General features: G+C 35.9%; 1 protein-coding gene across 1 annotated transcript; it reads left to right on the top strand.

The window, feature by feature from the left end:
* Positions 1-125: 125 nt before the first annotated feature.
* MPHOSPH9 (M-phase phosphoprotein 9) lies at positions 126-27,960 on the top strand (the record flags this gene model as incomplete). The annotated part of the gene is made up of 23 exons (XM_082007636.1): positions 126-452; positions 1,373-1,523; positions 2,868-2,957; positions 5,965-6,482; positions 8,362-8,485; positions 10,762-10,852; positions 11,534-11,640; positions 12,065-12,190; positions 13,000-13,436; positions 14,374-14,532; positions 15,630-15,717; positions 16,542-16,757; positions 17,640-17,687; positions 18,060-18,124; positions 19,901-20,002; positions 21,610-21,747; positions 22,463-22,638; positions 23,423-23,587; positions 23,939-24,059; positions 24,875-24,978; positions 25,810-26,021; positions 26,556-26,624; positions 27,859-27,960. Exons 1-23 carry the CDS (start codon positions 346-348, stop codon positions 27,958-27,960), a joined length of 3,516 nt encoding a protein of 1,171 aa, XP_081863762.1. The 5' UTR covers positions 126-345.

Below are 27,960 nucleotides of genomic sequence, written 5' to 3'. Positions count from 1 at the left end.
CCTCAGATTTAAAAAACAGTCAAACAAAACAAATAAAAGGACACCTTCCTACCTGAATGTTTTGGTTTCAGACACTCTTTATAGCCCAGTCTAGATGTGTGATGCACAGCTAGGAATCTCTTTTTGATCTGTAGGAGTCCCAGCAAGTACAAGGCTGACTAAATAATAGCAGTTTGGAAGCATGGCACAGGACAAGGAAAAGAGGTTGTTTTGGAATCCGAGCACTTTCTGGGCTAGTTTGGCTGAAACAATTGTCTCTTTAATCAAATTCCATTTCTCTTGAAAATAAGAAGGTGATGCTTACTTCTTCAAATTTTCAGGTAATGTCATACTTGAGCCTAAGATATGGAAAACTGTGACATGGTGAATAGTGTACAAGAAAACCCTTCATCTTCTGCAGAATCTGATGTCAGAAATATCCACAGCTCGCTCTGTAACTTGAATTGTAACAGGTAATGTGTTGAAGGAATTCCTAACAACTATTTTTTAGTATTTTTTGTTTTGCTTAGTTAGTATGCTTTTACAGTAATATTATTACTAAGGTGAAATAATATGTAATACTCTGCAATATGTTTTAGGCTTTTTGGTTTTTTTTTTTTTTTAATTTTCAGGTATAATCCTTAGTGAGAAAAGCCTTACTAAAAGAACTGTTATGAGTAAATTCCATTGGTTTATGTTTCTTAGAATGGGGGAGGGGAAAACCTGTCCTGGACAAATTTGTAAGAGATCATTCTTTGGAAAGATCATGCATTATGCTAAGTCATTTGTAGAGAACAGCAGCTTAGAAAATCTGAATTGTTTTTCTGTTCAATGCCCAAGACGTTCTCAGTGAGTAAGAAGGGCAAATACAGACTAATGGCCTAAGCGACAGATTAGGAGAGGTTCTTCTTGACTGACCTGTTGAGATGAGAATTACAAGTTGCTTACTGCCCTGTGTAACCTCTCAAAAGGCGGCAGTAGTCTTGGACTTCATAAATCATTGTTACACAGAAGGTTATATCTGTAAGCTTCTGACCTCAGAATCTATGAAAAAGCAGATAGGTTTGATGAAAAGCTGTATTTGTTGACATTTGTACTAGTGAGCTGTAATATCTGTGCTGATTATGCGCTCTCCTTGGAAAGCTACTGCTTTTTAACAGTATGTAGGATAAGAATGAATCATGCTGTGGATTCTTTGACATTTTCTTGAAAAACATTCTCATTCTTGTGAAGGTATCAGGGGTTTTTTTTTCAGCACGACGAGAGTCACAATGTAAATTAAGTGTATAATTCTTTTATGACTGCATAGCATATGTAGTATGTTGTTTTGGCCACTATGTTGGACAACTGGCACAATAAATAATTGAAGTGTTTTTTCCTCATGTTTCACTAGAAGTCCCTCATCCTATCCCAATGGAGTTTCTGGTTACTCAGGGAATACCAGGTCCTCATTAATGCCTGGTTCTGTTGAGCTGCTTGCCTCCTTTATGCAAGATATCCAGAACATTGGAAATGCTGACTCAGAAATTGTGAAGAACTGCGAGGTACTTGATGTTAAGGTTTATTTAAAAGAAAAAAAGTATTAATGTATTGGCTTTGCATTTTGGAAGACAGATGTACTGATGATATAGTTTAGCAGTAAGATCTATATATGTGTGTGTTTATTCTTCATGATGGGGCAAATCCTTTTACAGTGTATGAATTAATCACATGGATGGATTTTATTGCAATTTTTTAAAGATATAAAGATCTGTGTTTTAAAACACAGATGTGAATCTTTTTTCAAAGTTGCAATACTTAAAGATTGCTAGTTTTTGAACTGAAAAATTTAAACCTTTAAAATTGTAGCACTTCAAGCTGAAGCGATCCCAGAAATTAGACGTTTCCTTTCTAAAAATGGCTCTGTTTTAGTTGAATTGTTTATTTATTCCATTTTTAAAGATACGTAGATGATAAGTTTGTTCCCAGATTCAAAACAACATGAAAATCATAATGTAGGTTCAATGAGATAATTCTCTCAAACCCTTTTTTTAAATGTTGATTTTATCATTACTTTTAGTCTCCACAAGGAACATCAGGTTTCTGCACTATGGGCTTGTTCCTGCAGAATTTTTGAGCTTTCTGGCTGTGGTCCATCAAACTGTCTCTTGACAGATGCATAATTTGGTGCTCTTTAACAGCTCCAAGAAAAGAATATAGATATCTGTGTCTAGGCACATGCGTCCTATGTCACATGTCCCAAGCTTCAGGTATCAGGCTCCATAAACATTTGGTGTAAAATAGTTTTTAAAATTCCAATTTTACCATGTTTTAGGAACCCCATATATTTGACTTTTTTTTAATTATCTTTTTGTTTTCACTAAATAGTTGTCTATTGTGGCCTTTAGCTGGATTGTTGAAGGGAAGAGTTTCTTATTGAAGTGAGTGGTTCACTGGACATAGGGATTTTTAATTATCAGTTGGAAAACTGCCTGTAATTTATTGGACTGTAATCAACCTTTCCAAAATTTGACTGTACTTTCCTGCCAACTGTTTCTACTTTTAAGTAATTTGATTTTTTTTTTTTAAACAGAAGAACTCTCTTCCCTTGTTCATTTGTTTGGGTGTTTCTGGTTTTTTTTTTTTTTCCCAAACCAAACTTAATTGTAGAGATGTGCTATCTTGCTGTCTCTTTTTCTAAAGTGAATGTGTCCATAGTGAATCGTTTCCATTCATTGACATAGTAGGGGGCTGCATGTATTGTGGGGTGGACAACCACAGTGCTGTTATTAAACTTTGTATTATGTCAACACCTAAGTATAAGACTACAAAACCATTGGGTAGGTAGAGTGAAAGGTAAGAGATGCAATATGACTGTGCTTTAATTATTCTACTTTGTGATTTAACAGACAAGGTGGCTACAGTTACTGAGACTGGTAGAAAAACAATGTCAGGAACAAATAGTTGCCCAGCAAGAGCAGTTCCACCATCAAATCCAAGTAAGTAATGATTTGTTCATGTAAGTAGGTTAGGCTGAACATTTCTTTAATCTACCACTCCCACCTCAAAAACAATGTACTGTGGTGTCTGGCACTCCAGTATTTTTCTCTTAAGTATATTCAGACAGGCAGTTAATGGAAGTGGATGACTGGAATGCCGATTTACAGGATGCATATTTGAGATAGCCTTGGTTAATTAACAAAGTAACTGGTAGGAACCATTTCAGAAATAAAGATTCTTAGATTATTTGTTTTCAATTGTTCTGTTTTCACAAACATTTGGTTTGGAATGCCCACACGATAATTGGGGTTTGTAGGTACAAGCTGTTTTTTTTATTAACTGTTAGACTGTATAATTTCTAATTTTGAGACGTTGTTTTCTCTTCATTAGAAAATGTTACCCAGCTTGTCATTCCCTCATCTAGACAGTATACAGCATAGGAAAACATTCACTGTAATAGCTGAATGCTTATTTCACCCTTCAGCTGTACAGTCTTAAGAATGAAAAATGAGCCACGAGAAGATTCACATTTTTGCTGAACCATTTTTATCCATTAAAACAGAAGAAATGTATATGTATGTATAAGAGACAGTAATTCTATGAATATATAATGCTAAATATCTTCATCATTTTGGTTGCTGTTTTCCCTTCCCTTTCCTGATGCCCTCTACACTAGTATAATCAACAGTTCCTGAACTGAATTAACAAGAGGTACTGTCCTTTTATCCTATCTCCTGTTTCTCTCCCACCCACTCCCATCTCATTATTTTTGTCCCACCAGTGTTTCCTTACCCTTGTATTTCCTTCTTCTTACTGTAGTGGTTTGATTCACTGGTTGCTTAATTGTAGTCTTGACTAAACCATTGTGTTGGCTTTGCCGGTTTTCGTCTTTATTAATAGGAAAGGCTACCTCTGGAAGAGTTGAGTTTGTGGTATCATCAGGGACCTACTAACTGCATGAATTGCTATATTAAATACAAAATCAACAGACATAACTTACAGTTGTATGAGCACATCGGGTAAAATAGATGAAGCTCTTCCAAGCTTAAACTGATATACCAGTGACCTAGTGAAAATACTGAAATACAGGCAACTCAACACATTCTGTCACATAAGAGTGACAAAAAGACAAAAATAATAGTCTGCTATTCAGGTCAGAAAAGTAAGATGCTGCATTAGCATTGACATGACTCTGAGATAAGGCTTGCACTATGCTGTGATTCAAGACCAACTGTGCTTATAAAAGTACATCCATCCACATCCTTGTGAAAATACGGATCAAAAGACCTTGAGTTCATTTTGGAATCAATGGGGTCAGTCCTCAGCTTATGTGATGTATATGCTAGAAGACAAATGTGCTAATGACAAACTATCACCACCTGTGGATCATCCTAAGATGAGACTTTATTGAAAAAGATTTTAAAAAGTAGTTGCCTACAATCCCAAAACTATAGAAATGTTGTCTTATTTTTCCCAGGTCTTGTCTTTTCTTGGAATTATTTGTGACTATGTAAAAAGAAGTAGAAGTGCTATTTAATTGGAGTAGTAGCCTTTTACTTTTCCCACACAAGTTATTAATTAATGACAAAGAGTAAACGTCAGCAGAGAATCTGAACAGTGTGGGTTTTTTCCCCACAATTCCGTTTCTTTCCTTTTGTTCTCCCTTCCCTACCTTCCTTGACAGAGTTGAATCACAGAATTAAAATGCAAATGATTGCTGCAGTCATGATTGAAATCATTGGCACAACAAAAAACTTCGTTATGGCAGAAAAATTACCCCCCCCTTTTTTTTAATAGAAAGGCTGAGCTGAAATTCAATTGTTATTTCTATTGTAAGTTGATAAAACATATTAGGCTTGGTTCTGACTAGCATTACATGTAGGTTCCCCTGAAAGTTAGTCTTATTTTTTATTTCTTACTTGCAGAGACCAAATGATTTTTGTTCAGTTTGTGCTTTCCACTTGCTATTCATATGTGAGTAATGCACTGTAGTTCTGTGAAAAAACATCAGTAGAGTTCCATGTTCTTAAAATTATTGCAAGTTGTGGGTTTTTTTGGTTTTTTTTTTTTTTCCCCCCCCCTGAGGGAATTAGTTTGAAATGTGTTCTTGGAAACAACGACATACTCTGGTCTTGTAATGTGCAATAAGAGTTATGTGCTCATGCAGAGTTCAGTAATCTCAGTATAACTGGCCAAAGAACACAGCCACGGGCACTAGCATGAAGTCTTTTCCTAGCCCTTGACAAAAGCATTAGTTGTTTTAGTGTACCAGTGAACAACTGTAAAACTTAAAAAAAAAAAAAAATTTTACTTATCTAATATACTGCAATAGCATTTACATAGACATTGCAGACTAAAGAGTAAGTAACCTGTTAAATCTCTTCAAGTGATCTGGTTATAGGTTTTCTCCACTCCATCAGATACCAAAACAATAAAAATGTAGGTCTTTTTATTATATGGACCACCTAATAACATATTATCTAAATCAGATATTTTAAAGTCAAGTCTTATGCAAATAATCTTACAGAGGTACATTATTCCTATTAGCGTAATAGAGTAATGGTTTAGACTTCCATGAGAGCATCCTTGCAATCTTTAAAAATGTATATCCAGGTTATAAATTCTTTTAGACCTAAATTTAGCAAAAGAGTTTTGTCCACTTCGAATGACATACATAGTTTATATTTCTTCAGCTGGCTGGTAGGTAACTATAGTTCTGAAGGCATGTAGTGAATACATGCATGCATGTTTCTTTACATTAATAAATGACTACTGAGACCTGTAATTCACTGCATGGAATTAAGGATAGTTACCATGCACATTTTACTGTTATGCACAGTATGCATATATCTACTTTATGCATGAGATGTCTACACATTGAAAAATTTGAGTTATTTGAAATAAGTACTCTAATTCTCACTAATAACATGAATTGAAGATGCATCAAAATATAAATGTGATTTGTGGTAGGATCTCACAGGAGTTTTGCCTTTTCTTTGTCTATAGCTGATTCAGGATGAGATAAGGCAGTTAGTGAAATTGCAGACCAGCCACTGGGGTGCCGGCAAGAGCAGAAGTTTGCCTGCCAAGCTTACAGACACTTTTTCATCACTAGAAAGTCAAATGGGGATGTGTTCTGAAATCTTGGAAGAAAATGAGTCCATTGTCAATCAACTTAGATCTAACGAAGCAGAAAGTCAGCCAAATGCATCTGATCTGCATCAGGAATGTTTTGCAAATGCTTCTTCGATGAATAGTGGGTATGGTACACTTTCTGCCTCCGAACTGAACCCTAGCAAACCTAACGACATTAACAAGTGCACAGACTACATGGACAAAACTTCACAAGGACAGGGTGATGCAGCAGTATTGCGGAGTGATGCAATTGTAGCCAGTGTTCAAAATAAAAGAGGTTCCCCCTCCAAAATAGAGGAAAATTGTTCATCAAGAAGGAATGATATTTTAGTTTTTCCTGCTGAATTTGAACATAACGTTGATGAAGCTCAATGTGGAAAAAAACCCAGGTAAGTGATAAACTTTCCAAATATGTTAATTTGTTGTAGACAGTCCCCATTCAGTAAACAGCTGTTGGTAACTGGAAACATGTAAGAATGGAATGGAACCTCTTGACTGTAAAAAATACTATGCTGCTTGGTAGATAAAGTTATTTGTTTAGCCTGATGTTTTTGTGTGATGCATATTTGCATCTACAGTGTTTATGTGCTGTAGATACATTGGGGAAAATTATTAAAATCTACTTTCTTTTGCAAGTATGAGCTAAGTTTGCATATAGTGTTTATCTACGCACCAGAATTTTAGGTGCTGATTACCAATTTTATATAACTGGTATTTTGCTATTGTGCTCAACCAGTCTTTTTTGCCAGCTTACATGCCTGCATTACAGTAATGAATTGTGTCAGACAACAGCCAAACATGCTTGGGTTTTTCTGTTGTTTTTTCTGGTTGATCTTTGTTTGTTTTGCTCTATTCAATAGGTGGGTGGATCTACCAACATGTTTTTGAAAGACTGGCTAGCTAATTTGGCAATAATACTGTCCAAAGCACTGCTCTAGTTGCACAGAACCTAACAACGCACTTTACTCTCCCTGTCAGACTGGACTGTAATGGCAGTGGCTGCATGTGGCCAGGAGCAATATCGGAGGTCTTGTGGGCAGGGTGTTGCCTGTGGGTCCTTGATAGTAGTTTGTAGAGATAAAAACTTTCTAGTTGAAAAACAGAGAATTGTGAAAATGAACTTGCATTTTGCCAGTGCGTATATAAAACACAGAACCAGCTTTCTTTAGAGGATTTGGTTTGGAAATGTGTTATCTCAGCATACAGGGTAGATCATAACCCTGTTGATACATATGTTTTCTTCCTCCCTTCTGTTGGGGTTTATTCCAGTGTTTGATTCATGTGGCACAGCTCCATGAGGGGGGGTAACTGCAATTTGTGGACTACCAGAGACCTTAGAGCTGGAGAAGCTCAATTCAAGAGTATTTCTCAGTTTGAAAAACTTTCCTAAGACAACTTTTGAAATCATTCATATATGACTTTTTGTCCTTTTTATAAAAAAATACAAGTTTTGAAATTGTTTTCTGTTTTATATTATGAACTCAGTTGGAAGGAAGAAAGGGTTCAAACTAAAACAGAGTAGTCCAGTTAACCCAAACTGTTGGGGGGTGTGTGTGTGTTTTTTAAATTTAATTTTTAGTTGTAACCTTTTTAGTTTTTTCCAGTGCATGTCCCAAACTGGGACATGATGTAGTTTTTCGAAGTGTCACTTTTTAACAAAATGGGAAAGTTTTTTCACATCTACCTCTTAGAAGAATTTCAGGATGTCTCTATTTTTTTCTGCTCTTCTGCTGTTTTTTTTTCCTGTTTCTTTCTATATCTTGTTTTGATCTGTCTCATCCTTGAAGATTCTATTGAGTGCGAAGGCATCCTTAGTGTGTCTTAGCTGACACCATCTTTACAACCAGACTGATAACACAATAAGAAAAAACAATGCACTTACATTCCAGCTTAATTTTGTGGGTTTGATCGGTATCTGCTTGAACAGACCAAAAAATAGTTGCCTGGCCAAAGATATGGAGGTCCGTTACGCTTTTTTTTGAAGTAGGGAAGCCATTTTGATTATGGTGCAGTTCATTGGCACCTTTCCTTTCAGTGATTTGTTTGTTTGTGTGTTGGCATTTTTTGTTGTTTTGAGTTTTTTTAAGGAAAACAAAAGCCCTAAAACATTTCAGCATTGATTGCTTATTGTTTCTTAAAAATGCACAAAGGCAGTGGAGTTTTAGTGCCTATATTTCACCTTGAAGAAATTTATTTCTGTAGGGATCATGTCTCCACTGAAAAGAGCATATGTACTCATGGTATATGTGTGTGTTTCTTACCATCTAGTAAATCCTTAACATCATGGGCACAAAAGTTAAAAAAAACCCAACCAAAAAGAATAAATGCAGAAGAAATATGTGTGAACTCTATGCAAGAAAATGAGCAAGGAAAGAAATTACCACTTGAGAATGTAAGTCTCCTTTTATTTAATTTTATGATGTTTTTCTAATTTTATTCTTGCCAGTGGTATTTTTTCAGTATTACAGTATGTTCTGATTCAGCATGTGCTTTCATACTTAGCTTTAAGCATTTGAGTACCAGTGTTCCTGTTCATATGTTTACAGTTCATGTGGGCAGAGTTTACTTGTTGGATCATTCTATACTTACTCACATAGCTACTTTGGCTTACTTTATTCCTTGGCTAATTTTTGTTTTAATTTACCTAAATGGCACGTGTTCTTTCCTTGTAGAGATAATAGTCACATTCTCAATTGAATCATCAGGTCACGGTAATTTTTTGTGCCCTATAATTTTTTGAAAGGATCTTTGATTTCAGCTGGTAATGTCTCTTCTAGAACACAGAACTCTTTGCATGTGGAGGCATTAGCCACTTTGTTCAGGACAGATGGTATTCTTCCAGATGGGGTTTTTAAGTTGCAGGGTTCTTCTGGTTTAGTTTGGTTTGGGCTTTTTTAGTTTAGCAGTCTCTAATGCTAAAATCCAACCATGCTTGGTTTTATTTTTTCTTTTTCTTTTTTTGTATTGTTTATGTAAGAATAATACATTCCTTTATGAGCGTGTATGACTATGATTTGGCTAAATTGAACTACTCCAAGCACGGTTACAGCACTAGTTACTAAAAGTAACCAACCCCCACAACAGACATGTAGGAAATCTAAATGGCTTTTTAGAACCATTTGTAGTAATGTGTATTGCTGTGACTGCTGAATGGCGCAAAATACTTATTTTGAGAAGAATTTGGTTTGTCTTGCACCCCCTCCCCCCATTCTCGAGTTAATAATTGTGTATGTCCACAAATCTGATTGTTTTGGAGGGAAGTTTAATCACATATAATTTTAATGATCCAAGAGGATGTTATGCAACATGATAGTATGAGGAATGATCATATATGTAACTATGACGTTTTAGAATTACTTTCAGTATATTAATTGTCACAAACCTCTCTCCATATGCTATTTTTAAGGAAATAATTTCTGAAACTCTGTGAGTGACTCCACCTACAAGAGAATAGGAGAACTAGTAAATATGAATCACTTGATTCAAGGCAGGGTCAGGTAATTATAACTGCTCAGAATAAGAGTAGCTGTTTGGACCTGATGTCTCTAGTTTTCTATTGTCAGTGGAAACAAGATTTTCATCTAAGGGGATATTTCAAACCAGGAGACAAATTTATCTGCTGTGGATTGTTGCTTTTCTCTCTCAGCTTTTGAAAATACCTTTATCTTTCTATTCCTTTGTAAGAATTCAGTTGATAGCCCTTCATTTTCCTTTCTTCCTCCTTAGGCAAAAGAGAATACCTAAATAAAAACATTAAGAGGGACAAAATAGCCTTGAGGTGAGATGGTACTTCATGCAAAAACTTGAAAAGCTTTAGTTCTAAATTTTTTTTTTCTTACTTTTGTTAATTCAGTGGTTACTATCCTGTTTTAGTCCTCTGTTATATGAGCTGTATAAATTTGCCAAGGAGCATGACTGTTAAGCAGCTGTAATGGAACAAAATGGTAGAAAAGAACAATGAGATGATAATTTTGAAGCTTGCTGCCCTTACTCAGTTGCACTTGTATCACTGTGCTGTATCAATGACACTTCTTCCTTTGATCAAGGAAGAGAAGAGTTGTAGCAAATCTTAAATTCTGTGAATTTTTTTTCCATGTATTGGTCCCACTCTTTTCAAAGTTGTTTTCTACAATTAGCTGCGGAGGTTGCTTAGAAAGTTTGGAGTGATGACAGGAAGGGTATGTAGTATCTTGTCTATCTGAGATGATAGATGGTGTTTACCTCTGGATTTGTGGTAGGTGGAGTCATAACAGCTGAATATAAGAAATTCCAATTTTAGGATGAGGAAAGAGTAACACTTTATTGGTAAGTCATCCTTCTATATACTTGCACCTCTTAGAGAGCAAGAAAGTTTAGATGACTGTCCAAAATGTGTATCTTTGTAACAGTTAATCTCAAAAATGTTCCAGAAGCAGACAGGCACATGACTTAGAAAATACCAGTATCTTTTAATTATGTGGCTTAGCTTAGTTCCCCTTTTGGCTGTGATTGCCCTGAACATAGATTGTATAGATTTGGATCATGCTATATAATTAAATTTAATCTCTTTGCTTAAAAAGACTAATAACATTTACATGCAATTTTTTAAAAAAATTGTACCCCCGATTCTTTTTTTTCCCTAGCATTGTGATTTTCTGTATAAACTTATTTTTTCCTTTGTAATTTTAGACAAACCTTACTGATGCTGCTTTGTCACCTTACACTTTTTACCTCAATCAACCGAATGAAAGTCCAAATTCCTTAGTGTCCGAAGCTTCAGGTATAGTTAATTTCTTGTATTTAAGTTTCCTTTTTATGAACTAATTCACATATTTTGATCGTAACAGAGTGAATTCATTTCAGGAACAAATAGGGGCACAGAGATGCATCCCTGCGAACTGTGTATATTTATTCCTTCCTCACAACCTGTTGAGAGAGGTACACATATAAGAAATTGAAGTTGGATTGAGACTGCATCTGTTCCTCTTGTGCCAACCCTCTTAGGCCTGGCAGTCTGTCTTTTTGCATGCTGTAGAGTGCTGTTGAGTACCAAACTGAAGAGTTTGCAGTATCAAGTGGCTGTCTAGGATTATTCCTTGGGTAATACAAGTTTTAAGTACTATACTGGAATCAGTAGAAATACAGACGTTTGTGGTAAGTGAGGATTTGTTCCTTGAACACCAAGCAGTAAATCTATATGTTTTCACTGATGTATAGTGTTCATTACTGATGCTGTGTGATGTAATACTGATTATTCTGCTTGTGCTTTGCATTGAGATTTTTGTAACTTCTGGTAACAAATGCTTTAATGAGATTCCTAAACAATAGATACAAATAATTAATACAGCATTCTTGTTAGCTGACAAAGTAATATCTTACTAATGGATTTTGGGATTCCTGTTCTATAGCCATGAGCTTGAAATTTGTAATTTTTTTTTCTTTCACTGTTTCTTCTTATCAGGACTTTCATACTGGAAATTAGATGAAAAGGAGATGTATCGCTCCTTACCAGAGAATTTCAGAAGTGAGTTCGCTGATATTTTCTCCACAAAAGTATCACCAGATCAGGTAAACTTTGTACATGGTCTGGAAGTTGTCTTATAGTTGCTTGTCACTTTTGCTTTTTTCCTATGATGGAAAGAATCAGTCCTCCAGAAGCTAACTTCTCTGTGAGAACTCTTTTGTTAGCTCAGTGTCTCATATTCGGTCCTTTCATTATTCATTTACCTCTGCTGAAGTCACTTGGAATTTATTGACCTTCTTTTGTTGTTTAAAAGAAATGGTGTGTATAGGAGATGAGAAGACACTAACTAGTATATGAAACGTGTATGTGCCTTATTAAAGACCCTTTTTTAAATTGTGTGCATTGAATAAAACCTTCTTCTGTTCTGAACTGATTCATTAGCTAAACCCACCCCACAACTTGTTTATCTATATTTGAGATGGAGGATTGTATTCAGATAAACTAATGTAGCAATTTTTCCTGTTGAAGTTGTCTTCTGCTGATGAAAATAAGCTATCGTCATTGAAGGATATTTATCATAGAAGACGAAGGGAAAATAAGCAGCTGCCAGAGCAGAATTTTATGCCTTCTTCCCAGTCAAGTCACCCACCAGAGGTAACACTAATTTCTTTACTTCACATCTCAGTTTGAAGGTATGATAGGTTACAGACTGGTTTCACGTTAATTGGCCCCTGCTGCCACCTCCTGTGTTATGCTGGAACAGCAATTTGTGGAGCCGGGTGATGAACCAGATTGGGAAGGGATCCAGCTGCAAAGAACCTCTAAGAGTACCCTGGGTAAACAAGCACCTTTGCCGCACAACCTTGAGGATGGCGCAGGGATGAATCTGTTTACACTGAGGCTGCAGCTGATGAAGTGCACATGGAACTGCAGTCACAGAAGCAGGGTTTTCTGCTTCCCACAAGACAAGGTCATTCCGCCAGTGGAACAGAAGAGGCACAGGTTATGGAAATATTCTTTATCGTATCTGTTTCTTTATATAGCTTTCAGTCTTTTACCAAATACAGTAATGATGGCTACTATTTGACTATATTGTTCATATAATCCATTAAGTGATTTTCATAACTGTACAAAGTTACTGTTTCAACCTACAAGCAGACATCATAGTCCTTCTATTTACATAACTGAAATTTCAAAGGTTTTCTAGGCAGCTACAGATGTTAGATATGTCTTTTATTCTTAGTGGAAACTTAGAAACTCAAGTTGCAAATGTTGGGAATATGTATCATCATCTAAGCTGTTACAGGTCCCTTCATCTTGCTTGTCACTACCAAGTGATTGTAATAATATTCAGTATCATTCCTGCAATATATTATATGGATTACTGATGTCTCCAGACAAACTCCATTTACAAGAACAAAAGTTAAATCACAATTTTTTTAGCATTATAACTTGTTTCTTAGATCTTGACGTTGGACCCAACCCTGCATATGAAACCAGGTCAGCAGAACCCAGGACGCTGTTTTTTCGATATTCCTGAAGAGACTACTCCTTTTTCTCCAGACTCTATGGCTGAGCCCGGATTTTCAAGTCATTGTGACACAGACTCTTTTTCACAGACAAGTAATTCATCTCAGTTAGATAATTCTCCAAAATATCCTGCCAGCAGCAGAACTGTGCATTTGGACCTCTGGAGAAATCACCAATTCCAAAATGAAAACAAGACCAGCTGTCCCTTTCCAATGGCATGTACAGATGCTAATAATGATAATTTAGTCAACACTGAAGAGGAAGAAACACTGACTCTAACTCCATCTTCAGTTACTCAATGTGCTGACAACAGTTTGCCAGAATATAGTCTTTCACTGACATCTGTTGAAGATCCTGTGATAATGTCAAAGTAAGTAATCTTTTTTCTTTTAAAGAAGTTGTAGACTTGGTACTTTCATGAAAGAAGTGAAACTTAACAATACTCATAAAATGAACAAAATATGTGAGTTCTCTTTGTTTGGAACATAGCTGGATGTTGCTTTATTTTACCCCCTCTTTTTTCCTCCCTTGAAGTACAGTTGGCGTATAAATAAAACAGTCATTTTCCACTTCTTACAATTGTCTGTCTTTAGACCATACTATTTAATCTTCTTTAGACTATACTGTTCAATCTAAGGCACAATATTTGTGCTCTGTCTTCCTTGGATGTCAAAGCCTTAACTGGAAGGCAAAACAATTTCCTATGTTTTATTTGATTATTTCTTTTTATATGTTAAAATGAAAATATATACTTCCTTCATAGGCTGTATGAGAGAGTTAATTTAGGCAGAGAATTTCAAAGTTCTGTGGGGTTATGTTTTCCTATTTAGAGTCAAATGGTGGGAGAAGCACAGAATTACTGTACTTACGAAAAATAAATATCCCCCATACACTATTGAAGCTCTCATGATTTGCACATGGACAAGCAGACATAGAATATATTCCACGTGTGAGGACTTGTGGAGGGCTCATGGTTTCAGGATAGTTCAGTGTTTGGAGTTTTCTTATTTTAATTTTACATACATAGTTTCTAGTGCATAGCAGAGGAGAGAAGAGGGAGGAAAGCTTTGTATTGTATTTGTACATATTATTATAATTATTAATATTTGTATTAATATGAAGACTTCTATGCAAGCCTTAGGTGTCAAACACCACTGTCTTAGATGACGAAGCTTTCTTTGCTTTAATACGAATGCAACAAAGTTCTGTAAGATTTATATGCCAAGTTCATTTTCTGTGTATGAATAGAGCAATGCACGGTTATGTGGATAGGTGGAAATTTTTTGTGTTCTTAATTTTGAAAATAGGATTAGGCAGAACTTGAGGGAAAAACATGCTCGACACATAGCTGATCTACGAGCTTACTATGACTCTGAGATACATAGCTTAAAACAGCAGCTAGAGGCAAGCCGTAAAACTGCTTCATCTGAAGACCTGAAGAAAATCAATCAAAATCTCACTGACAGGTACTGTTTGTCCCTACTTGTCCTCTTCCTCTGTGACATGGTACTCTTTCTGCTTTAAAAACAGTATGCTTGTTTAGAATATCTTGAAACATTTATGTCACCCTTAAATTCTGCAGATTTCATGCATCTATGATGCTAATAATTTCCCATTAAATATAAATTTTGCATTATTTAATGCAGCTGTTTAAGATTAGTTTTAAATCATTGTTAGGCAGCAAGTGTGACGTTTGGACCAGAGGTCTTATTTGACCTGATTTTTGCTGAAGCCAGTATAAGTTCTGCTCAAGAAGGGCTGGCAGGCCGAGGAAGTCCTAAGCAATTTGTAATGGAACTATGTTGTAAGATGGTGCTTGCCTGTCATGCTGGTGAACATCATCCCTCTTTACTTTCCATGTCAAAACTAGAGATGATACAGGACCGATCTTGAATTCATTGTTAGCTTTACAAAGCCAATTTGCTAGTCAATGCACTTTGACCAGATATACTATGGGATTCAGTGTGCCTTGCCTATATCCATCAGATATATCTTGAATGTTTGCTAAATATAGAAGTTCAATGTGATTTTTACATCATTATTGCTAGTCAAAATACATATTAAAAATGTAGACAGGTAAAATACTTCATGCCTTTCAGAATAATTGAAAAAGTATGTGAGTAGCTAGGACTCTTTCATACATATCTTCCGGCAGTAGTGTGTTGTATCTATTAAAAGTGACTTCTGAGCAGTCATTTATTGAGTTAAAGGAGCTTATGATATGATTTCAGTCATTAGTTATCACACAGCATCAACAGTTAGCTGAAGTGGAACTCTGGTCTGGCGCATCTCAGCTGCTTTGGGTTCTGCAGCTCTTAAGCTCTGAGCCATCTGGAGTCTCTGCATGTGTGCCCAGCTTGCTGCTTGCCCGCCATGAGCACCCGTGGCCCTTCCGAGCAGAGACGCTGGGTGCTTGCTGCAGTGGCCCAAGACTATGGGAGGAGGTCACAGACTGGGCACCAAAATTAGTGGGGATGCTTGAGGAAGGAAAGATGACTTATAAGGTGTAGATTTATTATTTTAAAATTTCAAAAGATTATTGTAATCTGTATCTTCTGAATAGGTGTGACCAATTAGATGCAGCTCTCAATGAAGCAAGTGCTCGCATAAAAGCGCTTGAAAATAAGAACAATATGCTAGAAAAGCAAGTGGTAAGTAGATGTTCTTAACTCAAGCTGCTTTTTAACTAAAAGGGTAAGAGAATGCACCCGCTCATTATTAAGATGATCTGCGTTTCCATATCTTCATAGCTATCTTTCTTTTTTTATTATTTTAATTTATTTTCAATCTTTCTCCTTAATACATGACATCAGCCAGTATGTTACACTGGTGACTTCTAGCTGTGTTTCTTAAGACTCCCTGCTTGAATCATTATAACTTTTGCTTATGAACACCCTTTCCAGGTTATCAGGGATCAAACAAAGTTTAAGAGCGAAATATTGTGATGTGCTTATGATGTCTCTTTTTTTTTTTATTTATTTTGTTTTAACTACTTTCTCTTTGATGTCTTACTAGAGCAGTGATTAAAAGCAGATCTCGTCTGCAGTGGGGCAAAAATATTTTCTTTCTAAGTATATTTATACAGTCTTTCTGGCTAGGTCAGACCAGTTTACTTATGACTGCGTAGCTGCATTTATTGGTCAAAGAACAGGACACTTTGTCATGAAAGTTAGACACCTGGAGAGACTAATTAATTTGACCTTTTGTAGACATTTTTCTATGCTGGAAAGCCAGACAATCGGCTGGGATTAGAGGCCTAACCTCTAGATATTTTAAGTCCTATAAATAAATACATCTTTTGGATTTTTAGTCTCCACTTTTCATTCTTTATACATCACAGAAATGAGCAAAAATCTTGTTTAGTTAATGTACAGATGTACCCTTGTCTTCTGTTTAGGTGATTTTAGATTATGCTTTGTACTGAAATAAAAATTTGCTAGGTAAGCATTATAATGAATTTTTTTTCCTCTTACAGACAGAGTGGAGAGAACGCTTTTATGCGGTCAGTAATACTTCCAAAGTTTTGCAAGAACGTATTGAAGAAATGCGCACAAATAATAAAGAGAAGGATAACACTATCAGTCGACTGAAATCAAGGCTTAAAGACCTAGAGGAAGCATTTGAAAAGGCTTACAAGTTATCTGATAATAAAAATACAAGGCTAAAGGAAGAAAACAAAATGTTTCAAAATGTAAGTAAGAAAGCGGGCAATGGTGTTTCACAGTTGCACAGCATGTTACGAACACAGCAAGTCCTGCATGTTGTGGAAAACTACTCAAAGTTTACCATTGTAAAGTCTTAATGCACAGCTAAGAGAACAGAAATTACTCAGCTGACTACTTAGTAGGCCGGGTGTTAGGTGATGCTACGGATCTAATAGATATTTAAAAACAATTATTGAAGGCAATATTGTTGTACACTTCATTTGATAACACTTGTCATAGTCTGTCGCAGGTAGTTTATTACTCTATGTGCTATTAGTTAATTTTATTTTTAGAGGTATTACAGGAAATTATTTTGGAAAAAGTTTTGGGTTTTTTTTTTTCCTTTCTTAAGCTTAGTGGGAATGGACTGAATTTCTTTTGTAAGTCATCACAACTTGCTAAAACTGTTAATTTTGTGTATGATTTTAGACTGAATCAATGGAGTTATTCCTTCAGTAACAGTTGTTTGGAATGTTTAAATGGATTGGCAAAATGGATATTAGCTGGAAAAGCTACTTCATGCTTTAACTCCTTTTTTACAATTAAAATTTCAAAATACAAAGTCAGCTTTAAAGTCCGTCAGGAATTTTAGCAGTTCATTCAGCTCCTTCAGTTTCTTTAGCGATACATCATTTGAAAATTAGAAATATGTGGTGTAAGTAGCTCTGTCTCCTCTTGTCCTGTCTAACTTTTTGTTCCAATTAGAAGGTGCTAGAACTTAACAAATATTATTAAAGTACACTGTATCCCCTGTAGTGCTTCTGCACATGTTAGACAAGCAATTTAGATGATCTTACAGCAGTCAATAAAACTGTTAATTGTATATAGTCTCAGTGTGGGTTTGTGTGTTCTTTTTTGTTCTGTTTTAGCTTTTAGGAGAATATGAGTCCCTTGGAAAAGAACATGAAAGAGTAAAGGTAAGTACATGCTAGTTAATTAAAAAAACAAACATGCAAAATATGTAATAATGTGCCATAGAATTAACGGAGTTTAGCTTAGGTATTTTGGCAAAGATCAAACAGAAAGATTGGTATTTATTTTAGCTGATAGCTTCTTACTACATCTTCAGATCCCAGGAAAGGGAAGAGGAGGGAGTTCGGAATGTATCGCTTTCCGGTCGTAGCAAAAATACTGCAAAATCAACCAAAGAAACTTAACGGACCTCCTTTTCAAATAGGAAAGCTTCTTTAACATATTGTTTTCAAGACTGATGTACAGTTACTCATTTTTCTTTTAATATGCTTGTGTAGTGTCTAGGCTTTTTACTTTTTTTCCTTGTGTGCTCATAGGACACGTTAAATGCAACTGAAAACAAATTGCTTGATGCAAACACGCAGATTTCTGATCTGAAAAGGTAAATGTGAAACTGTCTTACTATTATTTAACTATGAAGTATAGGCTGTGGCCTAAACTTTTACTCCTAGATTATGAAGGCTGTGGATCTTGCAATTTTAATTACATCTTATAAGAAGTTTAATGTTGCTTTATGTTATTTTGTACACATTGTAAAAATCTCCTTAATTTAGGATATGTGGGGTTTTTTTCTAGTTCCTCAATCACAACATCTTCCAGTGGGATACAATTAATTGCTTCCTCTCTGATGGTTGTCACTCAGCTAGCCCAGCCAGTCCACTGCTCAAGCTTTTACTGCTACAGTTGTCTCTTCAGGAAGTCACATCTTCAGCTAACCGGTCTCTGTTCTGGTTTTCTGGAGCGAGGATGCTGACAGGAATTTGCTGCTCGAGATTATGGCTCCTAGCGTGAATAAAGGACAGAAAGGTGTTCCATGTATAGAGCAGGAATAATGTCTCCTGTGGATGTCCCTCATGCTACCTGGATCTATTTTTCGGTTGGGAGAACAGAAATCCATTGAGCTTTATACTTTCCGAGTAGGCCCTAGGCAAGACGTATGTAACCGTCAAGGGTTTTACAGTTATAAATATATCCTCTAGTTTGGGATTTCTCAGCTACTCTTTGTGAAGGGTCTTAAACGGCATACTTGCTCAGGGAAGTCTAGAGAGGTGGGAGGAGAGGACATCGGAGAGGGCTCTAGGGCAGACATTGTAGAACTGTAATGAAGTGATGTCTCATATCAGTCGTCTCCCTTTGAGCTTCTTTTGTGGGTATCTGCTGTCATAATTTCCTTTTATGGTTTCATATGAGCAGCTGAAACCCAGACTGTTAGGAAGATGGTTTTTTTTTTTTAATGCATGGTTTGTGATGATTTTTCTAGAAACGTGGCTACAAGTTTCACCTCAAAATTCATTCCAAATGTCATTGCCACTGAGCATTAACCTGTGCATAGTCTTCAGACAAAACCAGGAAAATAGTAAATGTGATACTTGGGAGATGTCACAGTCCTTTTCTTTGCTTCTCAGATCACCCAATTTTTCAAGCAGAAGAATAGAAAGAATTAATAGGAAGAATTTAAGAAAGGAATAGAAGGAAGCCATAAACACTCTGCCTTCAGTTTTCATTGGGACTGTTGAGGAAATGAAGATAGTGTGAAGGACAGTTCAGTCAAGTATTGGTGCTTCTATTTTCCTGCCTGATTATTCATGCTGCTCGCTAGGGACCATTCCAGACTGGGGAAATTGTAGTGGAAAAAGGAGATTTTTATATGCTGCTCCAAACCCCTGTATTTCTATCGTCCAAGTGGGGTATGCCTAAAATTCTGTTGCATTGCCAAGGGCTGGTTCACTGAAGATGTGGACTGCAGTATGTGGGAGAGAGGAAAATCATGTGAAGACCCTCACCAGCGGGTTGGTTGAGTTACCTGAGTGACACACAGGAGAAGGAGCCACTCATTAAAACCAGGGTCAGGGAGGCCTTTGTATAAAGACATCATCTCAAGGAGGAAAAACGTTCTTGTTATGTTTTCCCCAACCCCTCTGAGTTGAATGCTTTGATCCACAGAATATCTCCTGGACCTGTCTTTCTAGCTAGGTTACTTATATATAAATATGTATTTGAATTCTGTAGATAGGTAGATAAAAATGTACTAGTTGCACTTGCTCTTCTGCTTCACCCAGGATATCTGAATAAAAATGAGTAAACTCTAAGAAACATGATACCTCTTTTATGTTTTTTAAATCATATTGTAATGCATCTTTTGCTACTTCCACATTAGGACAATTTCAAAACTTGAAGCTCAGCTCAAGCAGGTAGAACATGAAAATATGTTGAAACTTAGACATATTACTGAAAGTCGTTCTAGAACCTCTTGTGCCAAGTAAGTGAATATTCCAACCATGAAAACAGGTCATGTGTGTTAGAATACTTTTTAATGTGTTTTGGATAAAAATGCACAAAGAAGATATTAGTCCATAGGCTAAACTGGATTAAACACATGTAACGTAATCCAAAGACTTCACATGCCAGGAAATTATTAAAAACAAATAAATACTTTGGATAACGTACGTGTGACTTGGCAGAATGTCTCTAATCTTCCTAAATGAAAGTTTGTTAGGTCTCAGTTGCTCAGCTGAATAGGCATTCCCATGCTCAACAGAGATATTGGGAATAAAATCTAATAGTCCAATTAGACATTAGAGGTTTTCTTTGTGTCTTTTGTCATTGATCTGAAAGGCTGACTACTACATTTTATATTTCTAAATGTAGTTAGTACAAGTATCCTGAGAGCAGAGTGGAATTTCAATTAGAATGCATACTCGAGTTTGAATTGTGAATTTATATTAAGGAAATTAAAGTTGGCCTGTGTTCTTTTTTGCCCCTTTTATGTCTTTTAAAGTATTTTTAAAGATCTGAAAAGCTTTGTGTGTGTGTGTGTCCCTTTTTTTTTAATATATTTTTATTTTATTACTTATTTATGTGTTACCACTTCTTGGGTGCCTCTCCCAGTTTAGCACTGATGTTGTGAAGCAAAAAATTATAATGTAATGTGTTTTGTGGATGTCCATTTGTATATATTGAACAGTAGTATTTTGGGGGATCTGATTTTTTATGATTGTGAAGATGGAAGTAATGTATGTATTAATATGTTGCAGGGACATGTTTCTGTTTAGAGCTATTTTAATATTTATGAACAAGATCTGTCAACAATGAACAGAAAAAATGAAGACCTGAACATGGGAGACCATGTTCATCAGGGGGAGCATGTGAGCGCCAGTATGGATTTGGAAGTTAAATCTGTCCCTAACTGATCTCAAAGGCTGAAAGAAAGCCTCATTTCAATTGAATGCACAGCAGGACAGATTTGCAGAATATAGTAGTTATAGTTCATAGCTTGAGTAAATAAGAACCTTTTCCTAATTATCTTCTACTTTCCTGTGTATAAAAATGTTTTTCTTTTGATATTTCAAAATAATAATACACTCATTGATGCTTATTAGTTAATGACCTGAGAGTGTTCAGTATTATCAGCTACTTTTTTTTTGTTTGGGCTTTTTATTTTTAATGTTTTTTAATGACTAATAAATGGTGACAAAAGGAATGGTGGGGTCAGATGCTTTGAACTATTAGAGTAATCTACAGCAAAATGTTTTTGTTTAATTAGTTGAGAACTACTTGTTACCCAAGCAGCAGTCTGAGTAAACAGCAATAAATTACATGACGATTTTTGTGGAGTTCTTAATTCTGAGCATATTGTGTAATTTAGACTGAAACCTCAACGTATGTTCTCTTCAAAATTTATTTTCATTTTACAAACATGTTTTAAAAAGCAGTTATTTTTCCATGGTATTTACAGGTTTACTGAATATTAGTTTCTGTTTACCTGGAGTAAAAAACTGCATTTTCTTAATCTTTTTTTCTTAAATTAAAAATAAAAAAATAATTTTGAAGCCTTTCATGATTTTGAAGGGTTTTTTGTTCCCACAGCAAGTTGGCAACTCCTGATGTCAGCAGGCGAAAGTGGTTGATACCAGGAGCAGAGTATTCAATCTTCACTGGCCAGCCTTTGGAGGTCCAGGAAAGCCCAAAAGATAACAGGCTAGAAGAAACCTATATTCCTTCTAGGTGAGTTGGTTTCCTTCAGTCTCCACTATGATGTAAAGTAGAACATTTCTAAAAATAGCTTTATCCAGAATTGACCAGATTGATATTTCTACTTTTTGTACTTGTTTAAATAGAGATCTACAACACAGAAATCTTTTTAGAAGCTATACAATTCCTTAAAAACAAAAAGGCTTTCTTCCTTCACTAACCTGGTATGAAGCAAGCAACAGCAGCCTTCAGTACCTTCCTTGAAATATCTGAAAGCTTCAAGTGCATCTTGTGCCACTGTCTCTATGCTCTCCGTGTTTGCATCCAATTCTACTCTTGAGTTTGGACACAGTGTGCTCAGCTGTACTGGATGTGAGCTGTAGTGGTTGGCTGCAGCTTTGCTCCAGTATGAAGCTTCAGGTGTAATTTAGGGTGTAATTTGAGTTCTTCCTCAGAAGTTTATTTTCTAAAGCCTCTGTCAGGATGTATTTAGTTCTGAGAACATGTCAAGTCACCAAATTTAACTTGTACTGTTCAACTTCAGATTCTTGAATGGGCTATAACACAATCCTCTGAGGTTCTCGGCCAAAATTAAAAATCACCCTTAAAATTTTTGTTTCAATGACGGTAAATCTCGAACTGAATTTCTCCAGGTTTTTTGATCATTCAACTAGTGTTTGGATATATGAAATAAAGTAAAAAGACCTTGATCCTTTTTTTCCCCCCCTACTGCCCTACATTCTTTAAGGCACCATTCTCCTCCTGAAAAAGACTCCTCACAAGAAGACTCTTCCACAAACACAGTAGAAAAGAAAGAAAATGAGATGTCAGAAGCACCAATTCTAAAAGCCTTTAAAGAACTTGAAGAAGGAAAAGCATTTAAAGATTGGGGTACACAGACAGAAAAAGAAGACTCATCAGCTAGTAACTTTTATTTTTATATTCCTGAACTTGTCTTCACTGGCTTTTCTTTGTTTGCATGTCTTTTGGTTTTGTTATTCTCAGCATTAAAGTCCATGAGGTTTGAGTGATGGGATTAAAAACAGTTCTAACATGCAAACTTCTGGAGTTTTCCTAAGAAAATTCAAAATGACATAACTAAGTGACTTGTTTAAAATTGAGAGAAGGCAAAGGTTGCTGTTAGTTCTCAAGCTACAGAGTAGTTAATGTCCTTTTTGTAAGAATATCTCAGTATTTATATTAATGGAGTCCTAACAAAGCTCTGGCTGGCTGTACATCCATTTTAATTTTGTTCTCATGGTGTTGTGTCAGAATGCTATTAAGAAAGTTGGCATGCATACTGTAGGACTGTACCAGGCTGTTCTAACAACACTGATTTAGCAAGCCTTGTAATTAGAAAACGCTGAGCCTTTCTTAAATGCTTATGTTCTTGGTTCAGGCAGGTACTCCAAAACTCTTTCCCAAAAGATACTGTTGTCCTGCTTTCCACTGTCTCTTTATTAAATTGCTGTTATTTAGCATTATTTCTCCCACACACGCTGCAAAGCATCCTTTTTTATGAGTTAGTTTAATTATCTGTTTCATGAATATGAGGAGTAGGAAGCGAGACTTTAGCAAAACGGCACAAATATGTTGATGTGAGGCAGACTAAGTGCGGTCTTTTTACAGTAAAAGCTGAATACAGGAGAATATTTGTGAGTTCTTGTATTGAAAAAGATTAATATAATAATTTTTTCCTTTTAATTAGAAACATCAAATCGACGTCAGACTGTTGGGTTTGTTGAAACTTCTTTTGTCGCTAACCGATCCCCAGAGAAAGGTAGAGACCAACACAGACCGAAGCGGTACAGCTCCCCTTGTGGCCAGAGGTCATCGTCCCTTCCTCCTTCAAACAGGAAATCAAATACGCCAAGTAAGTGCTTTTCTGAAAGCACTTTTTGTCTGAAAGCACTGCTTTTCTCTGGTTTGTGTTACTCAAAAATTAGAAGCAAATAATGAAAGGCTGCTCTAGAAGAAAGGAAAATAAAGATAGGATTTCTGCATTATTCTAACAGTCTGAAAAAAGCTTGTCTATAATTATAGAAAACATGAAAGTTCTAGGTTTATTTTCATTTTTCTATGTTGCGATGCACTTTTCATCTAATTTAAACATATAGGCAGCTTTGAAAAGCATTCTTTTAAGATGTAAGCATCTGATCACGTGAGTAGGAGATAATGCACTGGAGAAGTTTTAGGTACTTAAATATACTTCTGTCTTTTGCAGCAAGAAGAGAAATAATGTTGGCACCAGTCTCTGTGACCTACAGCCCAAAACGATCTCCAAAAGAAAACCTCTCACCTGGATTTAGCCATTTGCTTAGCAAAAATGAAAACACAGTGACAAGGTACAAGTTTTGTGAATACAGTTGTGTTCTGATCATTATTATAGCAGCAGTATGTTTAACGCAGGCTTAATGCTGCTGTTGCTTATTCATTAAAAGTCCTAGAAAATGAGTCATGTGAAGATTTCTGAATATAAAGCTAAGTTTTACTTTTTAAAATCTGGCAAGAAAAATCTAGAATGATTTCCTGACTTTAGCATTCACCAAGGTGTTGGCTTTACTATTGACACAACTATTGGTCAGTGACAAAGAAGTTAGAGAAGAATTGTTCAGTGGAGTAAGTCCAGATCTACATGCTGCTTACCAGAAAATTTAAAGAAAAGTTGAAAGTAGTATCTACTTACCTGTTAGAGCACCTACAAGCATGTTAAAAAATACATAAACTTAACTTTCTGATAACTGTACTAGATACTTTGGTTTTTATAGAGATCTTTGCTGGCAAGGCTTGTAGAGTTTCAGAGAACATACTTAGCTGCGAGATCAAAGTGTAGAACTTGTGCATGAGGAAGACGAAATGTGTAGCACCACTTCATGGTTCTTGAGGATGACAGCATGGGACCTCAGTGTGTTCAGGAGTGACAGCTTGGCCTGCTTCTGAAAGAAAGTCACGTGAATGAGGCATTTTGGTGTGTGCAAACAGGACTATATCAGGGTTATGATACCATTAACAGTAATCAGATGACTTGCGATGCCTGTGGGATAGAAATTGTTTTATAAACTATTTATTTATTTAACCAAAAGGTGAAAAAGTAGAAAATATTGTATTGCATGATGCATGATTTCTAGCAAATAATTGTTGTGTGCTTTCTGCTCTGTAGATTTGATATACTTCTAGATGACCTGGAAACTGGTCCTCCATCTGCTTTACAGCACAGCAATCCAAGAAAAAGACTCCAGTTTCTCTCACTAGATGATGTAGAAGGTAATCTGCCAAAGTGGGGAAGGCTATTCTTTTTTTTTTTTTTTACCATAATTTCTTCCACATCGGTAACAGCTGCTTAAATAGGGAGCCGATATTTTAGTCTATGAAGTCCAACTTTTAAAAATCCTCTAAATCTTGACTTGTTCCTGTAGACAAGAGAAATACCATTCATACAGTATTTTATTTTTATGTGTGTGTGTGTCCACAAACACAATGGAACCACAAATATAATTAAATTGAGAAAGAAGGGCAATGTGTTTTCCTATGCTTAACTCAGTTATACAATGCATATCTTAGTAGAGTCTATATTAAGATGTACATACTCAGTCACGCTAATAAAATTCTATTGCTAAGCACGACATTACAGATAGCAAAGAGTAACTATAATAAAGCCAGTTGTTTCAGATTTTTTTAAATGATTGATTGAACCAAATCTTTTCTCACTTCTGTAATTCTTGTCACAATGATCTGCTTTTGTTTTTATTAATACATTTATTTAGACTAGTGTTTTCATGACAACTAGTCTACTTGGTGATATTTAGAAATGTTGTACCAGTAGGACTAATTCCTAATTAGCACAGTACAGTAATCTGTTTGTTAACCAAAAAATATGCTGTGTTATAAAGATCACTTGAAAGATGACCCATACAAATGTTTTGCATTCTTCTGGGAAGCTTGCTTAAGGCAAGCTAATGCGGCTTTGCTCAGTCACTTTCCTCAGTTTATATATGTCCAGGATCACACTGCTTTTCTTGCTGTTTCTTTTTTTGTCCTATGTAATAATTTCAGATGATTACAAAACAAATTAAAAGACCTTTATTTTATTGATAGGAAGGCAGCTTTCAGGTGTCAGACACAGCTCTTGTGCTGAATCCGTCGGTACTGGAACGAAGAAAGCAACAGCGTGGGACGAGAGGAGCATAGCACAACAATATGAGCCAGTGCTATCGCCTTGTGAGGGAGACTTCAAGTACGCAGCAAGGATTAAGACTCTGGCTGAAACAGAGAGGCTTTTTGATGAGCTGACTCAAGAAAAGCAACAGGCAAAGATTATTTTTATTTTAAAGTTGTGACGAAACGTAGTTGTTGTATGAGAGGTGAGGGACGTAGCCATGTACCTATGCAACGCATGGCTGAAATTCAGGCATGATTTCTAGTGTTAACCCTAGGGATGTGCCATTACCATTCCCTGCTCTACTTCCCATACTCTAGTCCCTAACTTCATTAAAGGAGAGTCACTTTGAACATAAACACAGTGTGGATGGAAGAGTTAGAGTGAATTTGCTTTCTTCCTTAATGGATAATGCTTTCAATCAGCCTTTCAAACGAGGAAGGTTATTCTGCCAACTGAGTGCTCTATTCAAAATTGTCCTCGAGAAGGGTCTGCTTATGAACGTTAACTTTTGTATCAGTTTTGTATGGCACAGTATTATGGTAACATAAGCTAGTGTTTAAGAACAACATTGGACATGTATCTGTAATCTATACATCTCACCTCTCTTCTGTAAGCTTGGTTAGGAAGGCTGATATTGGCTCTTGAAACTATAATTTACAGCTGAGGTATCTTCTGTTATTAGATTGAGGCTGCATTGAGTCGAATACCTTGTTCTGGTGGAAGAATGACGTTGCAAGCAAGATTAAACCAGGTGAAAAAGCTTTTACGTATGACTGTTCTCTTAAGTTGCTCTTCCACGTTTTAAGAATACATAATTTCAATGAAAGTTCTGCTATATAGTTAGCGTGATTACTATGGGAATTTTTACATACCACTGAGAATTGTTCACAAATATGGCTGAATTTTGAATTTGTGTGAAAGACGTTCTCTATTCTCTAGACTTTGCTGCATTAGAAGATAATTGGGAAGTCACTGCAAGTTTATTATCAACACACGCTGAATTGCTATGTAAAAGGTGTAAGTCTGGATAATTTGTATGCAAGGGATTCAGAAAGAGAATAATTAGCCCTGCAAACATCTGATTCTGCCCCACCCAACTGACAACTGTTCTTTTGTGTGAAAGAAAAAAGTATGTGTGTGTGTGTGTAGTACACATACTACATGGTCTATATGCTGCACAAGACTGTTTATAGCCTCTATTTTTTTGTACATGGGATGCATTTTTCTGAATTACTGCAAGAATAGTCTGTTCTTGCAATAATACTGAGAGGTAGATAAAGGCAATACATTAAGAAAATGCAGTGACTATGAAATAGATCCCTGCAGCTGTATAGAGGATGTTGTGCTGTAGAAGAAAGTGTAAAGTTTAGTTTTTGGTTGGTTGGGTTTTTTGTCTACTTTGAAGACTAAAGAAGACAACAAGAAGGCAAAAATAAATAATGTAGGTGGAATAGTGGAGAGTGCCTTCTTGGGAAAGCTCTGCAGATTCTTTTAATAAAAACAGGTGTCTCCAGGTTGTGTTTTAGAGGTCTCTGCAAAGCCTACAACTTTAGAGTTTCCTAAATTGTAATCCCAGGGCTTGTTATCAGTTTATCAATTTGAAAGTAAAAGTGCTTTCTAGTAAATCAATACTGCCACTCACTACAGTGGTTAGGTGTTTCCTAAATGTGTCTCCCTAATTATCAGTCTGTCTTAATTCTTGTCAAGTTTATCTCTTGGATTTTCGTAAGTCACGAGGCAAAAAACAAAATACCTGAAACAGTTTTTAAAAAAGCCAACAACCCACAAATGCACACAGATACATAAAAATAATATGAAAAGCTTGTAGGTTGGGCTCTAGTTTTTGGGTCCTAACAGAATGCTAGTAATATGTCAAAAAGGATACCAGTTGAATATAAGAATAATAGTAGTTTTTTCATTTTAGAAGGATCACTGGATTTTGTTGTATGTTATTAAATCCTTTATTCTTTCTTTCTTTCTTTTAGGAAGCCCTGGAAGATCGCTTGGAAAGGATTAATAGAGATTTGGGGTCAATACGTATGACTCTGAAAAGATTTCATGTTTTACGTACCTCTGCAAATCTTTGA

The sequence above is a fragment of the Phaethon aethereus genome (assembly GCF_964289735.1).
Source record: "Phaethon aethereus genome assembly, chromosome: 17".
NCBI classification, from domain to species: Eukaryota; Metazoa; Chordata; class Aves; order Phaethontiformes; family Phaethontidae; genus Phaethon; species Phaethon aethereus.
This window is presented reverse-complemented; position numbering and strand designations above follow the sequence as displayed.